We start from the raw sequence: 12,761 nt of genomic DNA, 5'->3' as shown, positions 1-12,761 counted from the left end.
AAAAAGTAAAATTAACTATAATTCACTAATTTTTCTCTTTCTTCTTATATCTCTCCTTCCTCTCCATGTTTTCACCTCCTCTCCTCTCTCTTCCAATTCCCTTCCTCTCCTCTTCTCTTCACCCCCTTCCTTTCACGCCTTGGTGACCTCACGATTCACCATCCTCTCTTCTATCTCCTTTCTCTTCTCTTCTTTTTCTCTTATTCTCCTTATCCTCCTCATCTCAGCTCGATTTCTCTCTCCCATTGTCGTGGATCACAATCAAGTTGTAGTCTACAATAGTAAGACCACAATTGTCATGGGTTTGCAAGCTTTATAAAGTAAGGCTACGGCCGTGGGTTTGTGAGTTTTATGACCGACAGCCGCAATCGTGGCTAGCAGGGTTGCAATCTTCATATTTGTGCACGGATTTGAATATGTGTGCAATTTGTTGGATTTGTGCGATTTTCTTGATGTATTTGTGATTTTGTTAAAACATTCTTATGAAAAATGTGTTGTCAGACAGGGTGGCCAAACGATGGTGGCGTCAATCCACCCACTCAGCAAGTAGAAGCAAACAGTCAAAGATATGGGAGAGGATGGGATGCAGGATGGTGGCGTCAAACCGTATAAGGCGGATTGCACCCCTATTTTGCACTATAATGTCTTTTATCGTTGAATTTTTAATTTTGTCAATTTGGTTCTTGATTTTGTAAATTTTCTAATTAAGAATTGCTTTAAGTTCTCAGTAAGAGATAGAAAAGATCATCTTAATGAATATTGAAATGATTCGATATACTTGAAAATAATATATACATATATATATATAAAGAAATATTCATAAATAAATCAAAAATATAGTAAAATACTTGAGGATGCAGAAAAATATTGACTTGAAAAGAAAAACGATATAGAAAGACTAAGATGGCAGGTTGGTTCTTTTTGCACTCAAATTGAGCTCCATTTACGATTGCACTATTATTTAGATTAATTTTTTCTTCCCTCTGCTTGTGATGCAGTTTCAAATCTCTGAAACTATATTTCCTATTTATTTTTTCATGTAAGCAAAAACGAAGGTTGGGATTGAGTGTGAAATTTTAATTTGTGGTTTTGATTAATCTCTTTGCTAATCATTTATCTCAAATTTGGGTCTTTCTTGTGCTGCTGCTTCTCTTCTATTGAGTGGAAGAGTGATGAAAATACGAAGGGAATGAGAATGGGAAAGAAAGATGAAAGGAATGAGTGGAGAAGACGACGTCAAGCCATTTTGTTATTGGTATGCCATGCAATATGAAAATTTAAATGACTTTAGCTTTAAATGGCTAAAATCAAGGAAAGTCATTTGAGTTTAATAAGTTCAAATGTGAAATATTAAAAATAAACTAATTCACAATCTGCCCTTATTAGTTGTAGGTGAGTAGTAACCCTATTTGTATGCCCATTCTTACAACGGATATTGACGGCTTGTTTGGGAAGTGAGATGATCTCATCTCATGTCATATCATAACTTCTTATAATTTTTTTTCCAAAACATCACTCAAATACAAACATTTTTTAATTTCAATTTTTCAATTTTTTTATCTAATCATTACAACTTTCCTAAACTTTCAAATAAAATACAAAAGCAATATTACTTTTTCAATTTTCAAAATAAAAAATATTAAAAAATTATATTCTAACAATATTTAAAGTTTATAATATTTGTATTCAATTGTTTATCTCTTCTTTCCCAAGCCTCAATAAATCATCTTAACTCAAACCGTTTCACTACTATTCACAAACTATTTAACTACTATTCACAGAATTTTAATCTCATCTCATCTCACTTCTTAAAGATTCGCTCTATGAATTTAATAGAAATAAAAAAAAAAATTAAACATGAATAAAACAAACTAAAAAATTAAAAAGAAATAATTTTGAGAAACTATGGGCCTCGTGAGTGGACATTGCCAGAGGCCTTCCCTAGGATGACACAATTTTACCATAATTATTTTCTAATTTTGATTATATTTTAAACCAAGGCTATTTAGGTAATTTGACATTTATAGAGGGCATTTTAGACAATTTAATAGCATAGGATTCAATCAAATTTAGGGCTCGATTGGATGTTGAGATTAGATCTCATCTCAACATCTAAATATCATTCAAACACAAAAAATAATTCAACTTTTTTAAATCACAAAACAAAAATATATGAACCTTGCAGAGAAACCCTTAGGTTTTTTAGGTATTGGATTTTCACCAATGTTTTCATTACTCAAGCCAACATTCTTGCTTCCGCTTCGTCCACCGCTGCTCTCGCAGGTGCTGCCCCCTAAGGCGAAACGCTTCCCTACCAATGCCTTTTTACATCCCATAGCTTTCGTAGATCACTTAGCCCCATTCATCTTCAACGCAAGAGCGCTCGATCAGTGAGCTATTATGCACTCTTTCAAGGGTGGTGCTTCTAGGTAAACCTCTTGGTTGTCTCTGCACCCCTACCTCCTTTATCACTAAGCAGTCATTTAGGGGCCTTAGCTAATGATTTGGATTGTTTCCCTCTCGACGATGAAGCTTATCCCCCATCATCTCACTGGCCGACCTTGACCTCTGTTATTTTGAGGTCATATTTAGTATTCAAAGTTTGCCTCGATTTAGTACTGCTCTCACGGTCATTATAATTTGATCAATGAATCATTTTCAGTCATTCATTGAATGATAAATCACTACAAGTGAGGAAGATACATGATTTAAATAATGGGAGATCAAATATTTTCAAATTGTATCTAGAATGTTCGAAAAAGTGAAAAAAAGACCAAATATAATTTGATCCTGGTGCTACACCATTGACACATTGGGAACGTAGATAATTGTAACCGTATACATATAAAATGATAGCAATAGAATGCCAATCCTCATAATTTATTTGTAAAGTCTATATTCCTTGTTAATCGAAGCCTAAAGAGCTATGAACTAAACCATGTTTAACGAGCCAAGCTGACAAACGACCCTACATCTTTTTTATTTTTCCTGCATTTTTATTTGTATAAAAGTTTTATTTGTCTATATAACTTAAGTATTTCACATTTATGATAAAATTTATGAAAAAGTTTTTATTTAAAAAAAAATCCTATCTATTTCATTGATCTCTCTCTTATTTACTAAAAGTTTGGAATCTTAGTTTACTAATTGGTAGGATACTATGGAATCTAAAGTTTTCTATCCAGATTCCAAATGAATGAAAACATGACTGAATTGGTCCCAATTACTCTTTGGGGCAGAGTGGAAGAAGAGAGAAGATTCTTGTGTAGAAAAAGAGTATATTGATAAAAAAAAATTCCAAAATTCAAAATAGCGATTGGGTTGAAAAAATAAAGGATTTCTAACCATTTTGTTATCCTATAATGAACGTAAACCGATTTAATTAGATGTTGATTAGATGAAAGAAACGATAAAGAGTACATTGATAAGTCTTATCTATTTTCAGGATATCTATCTAGTCTTTTCTTACTATACTATCATGTTTTGACTGTATCGTACTAAGGTTGTACAAGAAATCGAGAAACCGACCTAGACCGACGCAGACCGGCTGTCGGAGCTTAGAACCAGCCGAAACCGGTGGAGAACTGGTCAGCGTGCATCAAAAAATAGTGTAAACTGATACCGGCCGGTTCGACGTCGGTCGAACCTGGTTCGAACCGCTAAACCGGCCGATTAAAAAAATGTTATTTTTTTTTATATATTATGTACTCAAAACGACGTCGTTCCACTTCAGTTTAAGTAGAACGGCGTCGTTTTAAGTCTGTAGTTGTGTTTTAAACACAACTGAAACAACGTCGTTTGGTATTAAACCAAGCGGCGTCGTTTTATTCATAACGTATTGAAAAAAAAATTAAGTAGAACGACGCCGTTTGGTCTAAACCAAACGGCGTCGTTTCGAAATTAGGTCGTCTTCTTCCTCAGGCGTCTTCTTCCCAATGCCGTGAATATCTCATTTCTCATCCTCTCTCTCTACTCTCTTAGACGAAACTCACCGAAGAACCAACCGTGAACTGCCAGAGAATTGCCATTGTCGAGACGGCCGGTGTTTCTCCTCCCCATCGACCAGTTTCGGCCGGTTTCCTCCCCCAAAAATGTAGTATCAATCGGCATCGGTTTTATCCCAAAACCACACCGATGGGGTCGGTTTTCACCCCTATACCGTACTATGTGTCATTTAATAACCCAAGAAACCAAATCTCCTATCTTGGATTTCAATCTAATTTTAAATAAATGGTGGAATTAAAAGAATATTGGCCTTGTTTGGATTGAGAGAGTCTCTCAACTCGACTCATCTAATCTAATCATTATAATTTTCTCAAACTTTCACACAAAATCCAATAAATAATTCAACTTTTTAAAATTCTTAAATAAAAATAATATTAAAAAATATTCTAACAATATTTTATTCAACTTTCATCTCATCTCAACTCACCCCTTAGAGCATGTTTGGCAAATATGAGAATTTTCAAAATTCTCAAAGTTCATTCTCAAACATCACTCAACCACAAAATATTTTTCAACTTTTTAAAGTAATCATTGCTCAAACATAAAAATCAAGAAACTTTTACAAACTTCAAAACACAAATAATATTAAAAAAAATTACATTCAAATAGTTTTAACTTTATCTATTCAATTTCACAACCTTCAATACAATACTTATTTTAAAATATTTTTTTATTAAGCTTTTTCTATCTCCTTTCTCAAAATCCAATAAAACATTTTCAATCAAACTATTTCACTATTATTCACAAAATTTTAAGATACTTTAAACATCTAGACATGCCCTTAGTTTATATTCCATTTAATAGTTTTAACTTAGCTACATATATTAATAAAATCCTTTAATTTTCATATAATACATAATAGGAGAGTGGATGATGTGACTGAAAAAAGAGCAAAGTTCCCAATTTACAAAACTACATAATGTAATAGACTAATTGGGCATGTAATCAAAGTGAACTGACAAAGGGATATGTATTGATATGATCAACAACAGTATAACATGTACAAGCAGTATAATAATCCATCCTATATTCCCTGTTCAGCCGTCGCCTCTCACCGTTTCTACTTTCTAGTGTCATTGAAAAAACCTTTAGGCGACCGATAAGGTATATATGGTACCCATCAATCCTTGGGGCAATGTCAACTGAGATGATCATACAAAACCAATTAAACAAACTGCCTATGATTACACCCTGTGCTGAATTTAAAAGAAATAAGACCAGCTAAAATGCATATGGTTAAAGTGATGACACAAGTACCAGTACAAGTTTCTGTAATATACTGGCAACTAAGTATATTGCCCCTGTATACTGTTGCCAAGGTACATAATTTTTCTTACCAATCAAGCTTCCATTCTCTCACTTAGGATTCCATGTATTGTGAGGGTGGAGGGCTTGTTTTCGTCTTCTCGGGACCTGCAAATTGGTTTTTTACATCAAATATTTTGCATAAAAACTGTAATCAACTAACATCCTGGTGATAGGAGTTCAAGAAAGCCCAACCAGCAAGAACATCATTCTGAGTTCAGAATATTATATCACCAAGTTAAAATCTTATCAAAAGGGTAAGGGAAAATTTTCCAGGACATATGTTTCATCGCAGATGAGCATTCTCGGACTCTTCTAAGAGGATTTAACTCCATGCGCTTTTCTTTTGTTAAACACTCGGGGCTCCAACACTAATGCATGTTTGCTTTCAAGACTAAAATTCAAAACTTTGAAAACCTCTCATGTCATCATTACAACTTTTCCAAATTCTTATACAAAATAAAATAAACAATTCAACTTTTTCAAATCGCAAAACAAAAATAATATTAAAAAATATATTCTAACAATATTTTATTCAACTTTTTAACTTTAATCTCAACTCATTTCATTTTTGAAAACAAACGAGGCATAAGCTACACAGCTCAACTACCAACTGCCAACCACCAAAGCAAGACTTACCTGTTATTGTAGTGTGCGTGCGTGCGTGTGTGTGTGTGATGTTTTGTTGTTATTTCATTTCTTTTCTTTTTTTTTTTTTACCTTTTTTGTGACTGGTGTAAAGAACAACTTGTTGTTGCTGTGTACTAACAACAGGAAACAAGATTAAGCAAAGCTCAATGGAGAGAAGGATATACCATGATAAGCTTCACGGATCTCCACTTCTCTCCATTCTTGGACGAGGGCACAGCAGCAACACATTAAATGAGAGAGGAAATCATCAACAACGCCTCCCTACCAAAGAAGACTGGGTGTTAACAGAGTTATATGACTTGAATCCAACTTGACCTCGCATGAACACATTACCTAATGTTTTCTACCAAATGGAAGATTATCAGGATACAGGTGTTACAGATTGTACAGGAGGTTAGATCCAAGTATATAATAAATATATAACCACCCCCTCCCCCTTAAAAAAAGGCAGAAGAATGAAAATCCACAACAGAGGAAAATATGAGGGATGATATTGAACATTAGAATGTCAATCTTACGCAGATGTACCTCTACTTCTCATATAAATCAACACATCAAATCAAATTAGCTTAATCGAACTCTAATTTTTGGACTTTTATGATTAGATGAGCACTGAAAAGTACAAGTTCACGAAAACAATCCATCATTACCAATTGTCAACAAAGGTAACATTATCAGCACCTTATTCCTATAAGAGCTGACAGTTATCAAAGTGGGTTGATGTGTCTAATTCATGGTGTACCGATCATATCATGAGAGAGTACCGTGATGTTCAACATTTTGCGAAGCTTCCTTCTGACATTGCATGTATAGCAACAGCATGACAATATCAATGAATATGCCATCAAATCGTTACATGCTTCCGCTGAAGCTGAAGATTAGAAAAACCAAATTTCCTTGTAAGATTCTAAACAGTGCAAAAACAGCAATCATTTCTATTTGTATCTTTATCTATTTTTTCTATAATTTTATCAAATATATAGCATATGTCTTCAGACAGAGTTATATTGTTATATTTTGCGTTTTTCTATATTATTTTCACTTTTGCTTGCGTCAATTTGAACTTGTCAGATTGAGCAGTAGCTTCATTCACAATATATCCCATAAAATCTCAACAATCTAGCAGTTTAGCAGTTCAATCTGATAGAAGAAACAAGGAACATATTTCAACACCCAATGCTATTAGCCTTAAACCTATATTCAGCCATTGAAATGATAGAAATCATTATTTCTGTCTGTAACTCCACAAGCCAAATATGTGTGTTTAGTGTCTACCTCCAAATAAATCCTATCAAGACCTAGTCCAAAACACAGCCTCGTTGCTGCTAGTTTAATTTAGAGTGAGGTCAGATTAATATTAGAGAATGTTACTTCCTATAAAAATGCTTATTTAAGAGTGAGATCACAAATTTATCACTGGTCAGCATCAGGATATAATACAGTAAGGCCACGTTCCTTGCTAGGAAACACAGTTCAGGAAAAATTACAATACTGAACCACCAGTTTTACAAAAGAATTAGTGTTAACTCGAAGTTGGCAAGATTTACCTAGTTGTTCTTGACCAAATGATCCTAATTTCTAGGGAAAATAACTGTATTCTCTGCAGAACGTTTAAAATACCAAATCTACAAAGTTTCTTGCAGGGTCAAAAAAATGGCTAGATTATGGTTTGGTAACCAATCCAGACTGATGCTGGATAAAGAAAAGGCTGCTTTTTTTCCAACCTTGAGGATGAAAACTAAACCCAATATGTATAGCTAATTGGGCACTTTTTTAAAATAACCAGAAAAAAATAAGCCCGAATATAAAACTAACTTATTGAAGCATTTTTATAGTTCGACTCAGCTTAAAATCTACAATACTATAGTGCAAGAATTGACAGAAACAAGAAACACATATGCAGCAGCATTTAGATATAGCCAGTAGTGGAAAGTAAGACCTTTCATATTTACTTCCAAGGTACATAGGCAAGAACCAATCAGAAAGTCTGAAAAGTTAAGAGCTAACTTACAAATATGCCTGTTAGCTGCTACAGTAGCAATCTTTGAAAATGTCCCACAAGGAAACAGAAATGTCTTTATACCTGCAAAAAACTGAACTGCTCAGAACACAGTGCAAAGTTTCAGAAATACAACAAGGCCACAGAAGAATTAGAAGGATTGGATTGTTTCAATTTCTACTAAGGAGGTGTCTTATGATTCATTGGTTAGGTCAACCTCTCCATGGTTATTCTTTCTTATCATTTGGAGGATAAGGAAAAATTAATTCATTTATAATTACTAAACTCTAATTTTTCTAAAATCTTAAAAATTTATATTTATAGTGTACAGTATTCAAATTGTTGCATCTAGCATGCTCATCTTGTGAGCCACAATGGCAGAGTATAAGTGGGAATCAGCACCACAAATATGCTAGAGTAAAGGAAAAATGGGCAATTTAGAACAGATTATCAATACCATAAGCACATGGACTGAAACTTAACTCAATGCAACTGAGTCACACAACTAAAACAGAACTTGCCATATTGTTTCGATCTAATGGACCATAATTTTAGCACTGTGAGAGAACATACACAGACAAGGTTCTGAACAACAACCAAGCAGATCAGTATGCCATTCTGCCTGCCGGTGCGAACCTCTAGTTGATAGCAGATCATGGCCGGATGAAACAGAAGATGTGTTCCTGCACAGACACATATGTCAGCAAACATCGGTACAAGTGCAAGAAGCTCTTTTTGGAACGTACATTGTTGCTTGAAAACATAAACTAAGATTGCTTGCATAGTGTTTGTAGCCCTGTGACTAAATCTGGTCGAGTATAATTTAAATGTTCCTGGATCGCACAAGTGTGACTTGAGATTGGCACTAGTATTAAAAATCTTCGGTCAGACTGATACAGGATTGGAACTTACAATTCCATTGATTGCGACTGAATCCATTTCATATGCTTACACTTGAAGAAAACTAACCTTGAAGTCGTACGACCATCACTTCTCTTATGATAGCCTTCATCAGAGGAATGCTCCTTGTCACTATTGGCATCAGAATAATTCCTTTCCACTTTCTTGTGAGCTTTTTCAGGCAAACTCTTCTCTGGAACTGTATTTGTAGCAACAGTTTCCATTACATCTATCAAATGTTGAATTACTTCACATTGACCCACATCCAAGTGAGCTTGAGATCGTTGTAGTTCAAGTTGAAGCATCTCATTTTCCTTTCGAAGTGCTTCATTGAAAGGCAAGTTTGGATAGGAGCAGGAAAGAGTTTTCTTTAACATCATAGCATCCTTAGTTGAGGGATCTCGGTTCAGGATCACATCCTGCACTCTTCTGTCCTCTTCATCCAATGTATATTCTCGTTGATCCTTTTCAATATCTTCCAGTCTCTCCTGATAATTTGACAAAAATAAATACAAATCTAAATCAAGTTGAATAATTATATAAGCTCAGGCACTGCTAAGGGTATTGCAGCATTATTAATTTATATTTGGAAAACTTTATATTAGGAAAACTCCACGCAAATATAGAAAAGACAGCAGATTCTGAATCTGGTGAAGGTAAAGCAAGAGTAAACAGAATCACATGCACTTATCAATGAAGAAATCAGTAATTGCAGCTGAAATGCACGAGACTTACTGCAAGTTTGGCAAGTACAAAAGTGTCAGAACTTTTCAAAAAAAGTTTTCGACCCAAACATCTTTAAATCTAAAAAAAAAAAACTACTATTTCCCCAAACAACTTTTCATCTAATCATTAGCCTAGATTTCACTGAAAAATAAAATACAAAAACCAAAGAAAATTTCGCAAAAAAAAACTTGAAAAAATCATATCAAACAACTTTCCAAATCTACCTACCCACTTTTCACCAACCCCCATACAAATCATGTCTTAATAAATTCTTTGAACTTTCACAAAATATAATAAAAACTACATCTCAAAACTTTTCCAAAAAATTATCATACATTCTCAACATCTTCCTAACCCAGTATGCTCAAATAGTTAGTTAACTGAGCAAGGCCTAGAAGGCCCAAAAAAAGTTGTTGGTAGATGGATATTGAGCCACAAGCCTCGTTGAATCATCTAATTACTCAAGTTATTTATCCATTGGCCATTGCTGCAATTTCAATTCTATAACCAGGTTTTCATGACAATGCAAAACAACAACAAAAATTATATTGCAAATCACTGACATGGCAATAGCTGCCATGTCAACCAGAAAATTTGAAATTCAAAACTTAAAAGAAAAATTTTATTTGCAAGATAGTAAGGAGGACACCATCTGATTGCCTCTAACATGTTAGATTAAAAAAATTAAAGAACAAGATTTTTAGGCTTCTTTTGCAAGTCACCTCCTGCCATATTAGCAAAGTGGAAGTTTCATCTCCATGCCAGTTTGCAAGTAAAACTCAAACAACAAACACAAACCCTTCAAAGAGAGCGTGCAAGGCCAATTAAGTATTTCATAAATAGAATTTACAACCCGTTCCCACTACCTGCAACCCAGCCACTAATGCAGCTGCCAACACCCTGCTCTTACAACTCATTAGCACTCCAAAACAAAGAACCATGTGCTAAGTTTTCAGTGTGCCAGCCTTTTAAACTGAATGTAAAAGCTGAAATTCAGTACTTCAATATGCCAGCTGCTGACACCCAAACAAATTCCGCACTCCAATAGGCATGCCACTGCCAATCAAGGTTTAGAGGCCCATAACACGCCTCAGAGAACCTAGTTCCCAACAACTAATTCTTCCATTAGAATGCTTTGATGCCTGACATTTGCCCGCATTTAACCCATATTCGTTGTTAGAACAATTGATACACTACTTCAACACCTAGTACTGGTTGTTCTCATTTGTCAAACCATGAGCTCTTCACTTTGTTTTTACTTCTTGGAGCAAATATTTCTCTTATTAAATATAAAACTAAAAAGAAAAGGCAACAAATTCAAAGAACAGGAATAAATTACCCTGACTCTAGCATTGTCCACAAGAGTAATCAACGGTACAAGCCGCAAGTATCTGTCAATCTCATTCTGAGCCTTACGGAATTGGTACACTATGTTCCATCCCATTGCCAACAAATACAGATAGCTCCGGTCCTGGCAACTGTTGACCAAAATGTAGGACCTTCTGAGCGCATCCTCGAGCTGCTCCAGAGGCTCTCGCGTCTCTGGGTACCTCTTAAGCTCCGAGATCTTGAGCTGCTCCAGCAAGTTCCCAATTAGCTTCAAATGCTGCGCGAATTGCCTACAGTTTCTTTTGTGCAGTCGCGCCGTGTTCGCGGCCTTCACGATCAACCCAATCAGCTTCACCGCATCGAGGCCCGTAAGCTGGGCTACGGTTGCAAGCTCCCCAAGATTCTCCCACGAAGCCATCTTCACCTCTCAAATAACCTAGAAATCATCCTTATGTATCTCAGAATATGCATTTTCCAATGAATTCATAAAATTCAAGCCAAAATTAATTGTAAAAAATGCCACCAAACTGTGTGTGCGCTTTATTATTTTCAACAGATGATGTTAAAATTTTGGAGAAATTAAGATATTTTAGTTAACTTTTTAAGCCAAAACTACTTTAAACTGTAACAGAACTTGAGGATGTTTTGCAATGGCTTCAATTCCTCCCTCCACCAGCATTACGGCACTACTGCACAGACGGTTTTGTAAATTAACTTCAATGGCAAATTGCTTCGTTTCAAGTTGGATCAAGAGCTCCTTGGCAGGATCTTATCGAATTGGCATTCTCGTTCAAGATCTTATTCTCTTGGAGTCCGTTTCTAGCGCAGCAAAAATGAGATTGAGCAAATCCTGAAGAGTATCCGTTACGCTCTTGACTCACTTTTCAACGCGAGAAACAAAAGCAAAGAAATATATATTTTTTTTAAAAAAGAACAAAAAAGAAAATTTTGTTTGCTTAATAATCCATTCAACGGCACGAAACCAGAAAATTAATATCTAATAGTCATAAAAATAAAAAGGAAATTAAATAAATGGCAATCGCAGACTCGCCGTACTTTCTTCTCCGGACCGAGAGTGGGAAAGACAAAAATTGGTCGGGCTTCAGAACCTGAGATGTGAAGAAAAGCATTGAAAGCTTCAGAATCAAAATGTCGAGATGAGAAGCGAGAAATTAATTGTTAGGCAAAAAAAAAAAAAAAAAAAAACGCTTCGAATGCTAATGAAAACTCTTACCTGCTGCTAGTCAACTGATTTTAGGGGGGGCTCGCTTTTTCTTCTTTCTTTCTTTGCGTGTGCGCGCGCGAAATGTGTTGCGTGAGACAAAGCTTAACGAATACTTGTTAATTTACGAAGGAAACGTCAAGAAATCCGCGAGGAAGAAGAGCATCGAATTCTGAAATTAGCAAGCATTGCTTTGCGCACACGAGCTTCTTCTCCTCCTCCTCCTCCGTGCAGATTTTGGACGAACTCCACCAGCGACCTCTCAATATCCCCAGTCTCTCTCTCTCTCTCTCTCCCCTAATGGCTCACAGTTTCGGTGTTTTTTGTCTGAGTTGCATTTGTTTCCAACTCTCTCTCTCTCTACACACACACACAGACATAATCGACACAATCCAAGCCAGACAATGCAGGATTGATTTCGTGCGAAAGCTCTTATTTTTGTAATGATGAAATGACAAAGATGCCCCTTATTTCACGGAGGAATATAAAAGTGGTATGCAGTGCAGCCAAGGGATTTGACTCGGAAGCTTTTTGCTCTCTCGGAATAATTATTATTAATTAAAGTGTGCCAGTTGGCAGCTGTAAGTTTGCACTTGTCCAACTCCCAACCCACATGCAAATAAC

General features: G+C 35.4%; 1 protein-coding gene across 5 annotated transcripts; it reads right to left on the bottom strand.

Moving 5' to 3' along the window:
- Nucleotides 1-4,962: 4,962 nt before the first annotated feature.
- Nucleotides 4,963-12,557, bottom strand: LOC121259788 (protein MID1-COMPLEMENTING ACTIVITY 1-like). Of its 5 annotated transcripts, none has more exons than XM_041161536.1 (10): nucleotides 12,150-12,553; nucleotides 11,972-12,024; nucleotides 11,514-11,795; nucleotides 10,926-11,351; nucleotides 8,930-9,348; nucleotides 8,534-8,643; nucleotides 7,973-8,044; nucleotides 6,726-6,832; nucleotides 6,126-6,222; nucleotides 4,963-5,418 (listed from the first exon to the last, which is right to left on the bottom strand). In XM_041161536.1, exons 4-10 carry the CDS (start codon nucleotides 11,331-11,333, stop codon nucleotides 5,366-5,368), a joined length of 1,266 nt encoding a protein of 421 aa, XP_041017470.1. In that variant the 5' UTR covers nucleotides 11,334-11,351; nucleotides 11,514-11,795; nucleotides 11,972-12,024; nucleotides 12,150-12,553; the 3' UTR covers nucleotides 4,963-5,365. The 5 variants fall into 5 exon arrangements, with proteins under 5 accessions (XP_041017470.1, XP_041017469.1, XP_041017471.1 ...); XM_041161535.1 differs by having other exon boundaries at nucleotides 11,514-11,765; XM_041161537.1 differs by having other exon boundaries at nucleotides 11,514-11,734.
- Nucleotides 12,558-12,761: the final 204 nt, after the last annotated feature.

The sequence above is a fragment of the Juglans microcarpa x Juglans regia genome, chromosome 4D, assembly GCF_004785595.1.
Source record: "Juglans microcarpa x Juglans regia isolate MS1-56 chromosome 4D, Jm3101_v1.0, whole genome shotgun sequence".
Lineage (NCBI taxonomy): Eukaryota > Viridiplantae > Streptophyta > Magnoliopsida > Fagales > Juglandaceae > Juglans > Juglans microcarpa x Juglans regia.
The sequence above is the reverse complement of the archived record's forward strand: the minus strand, read 5'-3'. Positions and strand labels throughout refer to the sequence as shown.

Bases quoted from the DNA above. Each gene is read 5' to 3' on its own strand.
- LOC121259788 (XM_041161536.1), bottom strand. From the start codon at position 11,333: ATGGCTTCGTGGGAGAATCTTGGGGAGCTTGCAACCGTAGCCCAGCTT. The intron at 9,349-10,925 runs GTAATTTATTCC...TCAAATTATCAG, and splicing joins TGGACAATGCTAGAGTCAGG to GAGAGACTGGAAGATATTGA. The intron at 8,045-8,533 runs GTATGTTCTCTC...AGTTTTTTGCAG, and splicing joins TTGTTCAGAACCTTGTCTGT to GTATAAAGACATTTCTGTTT.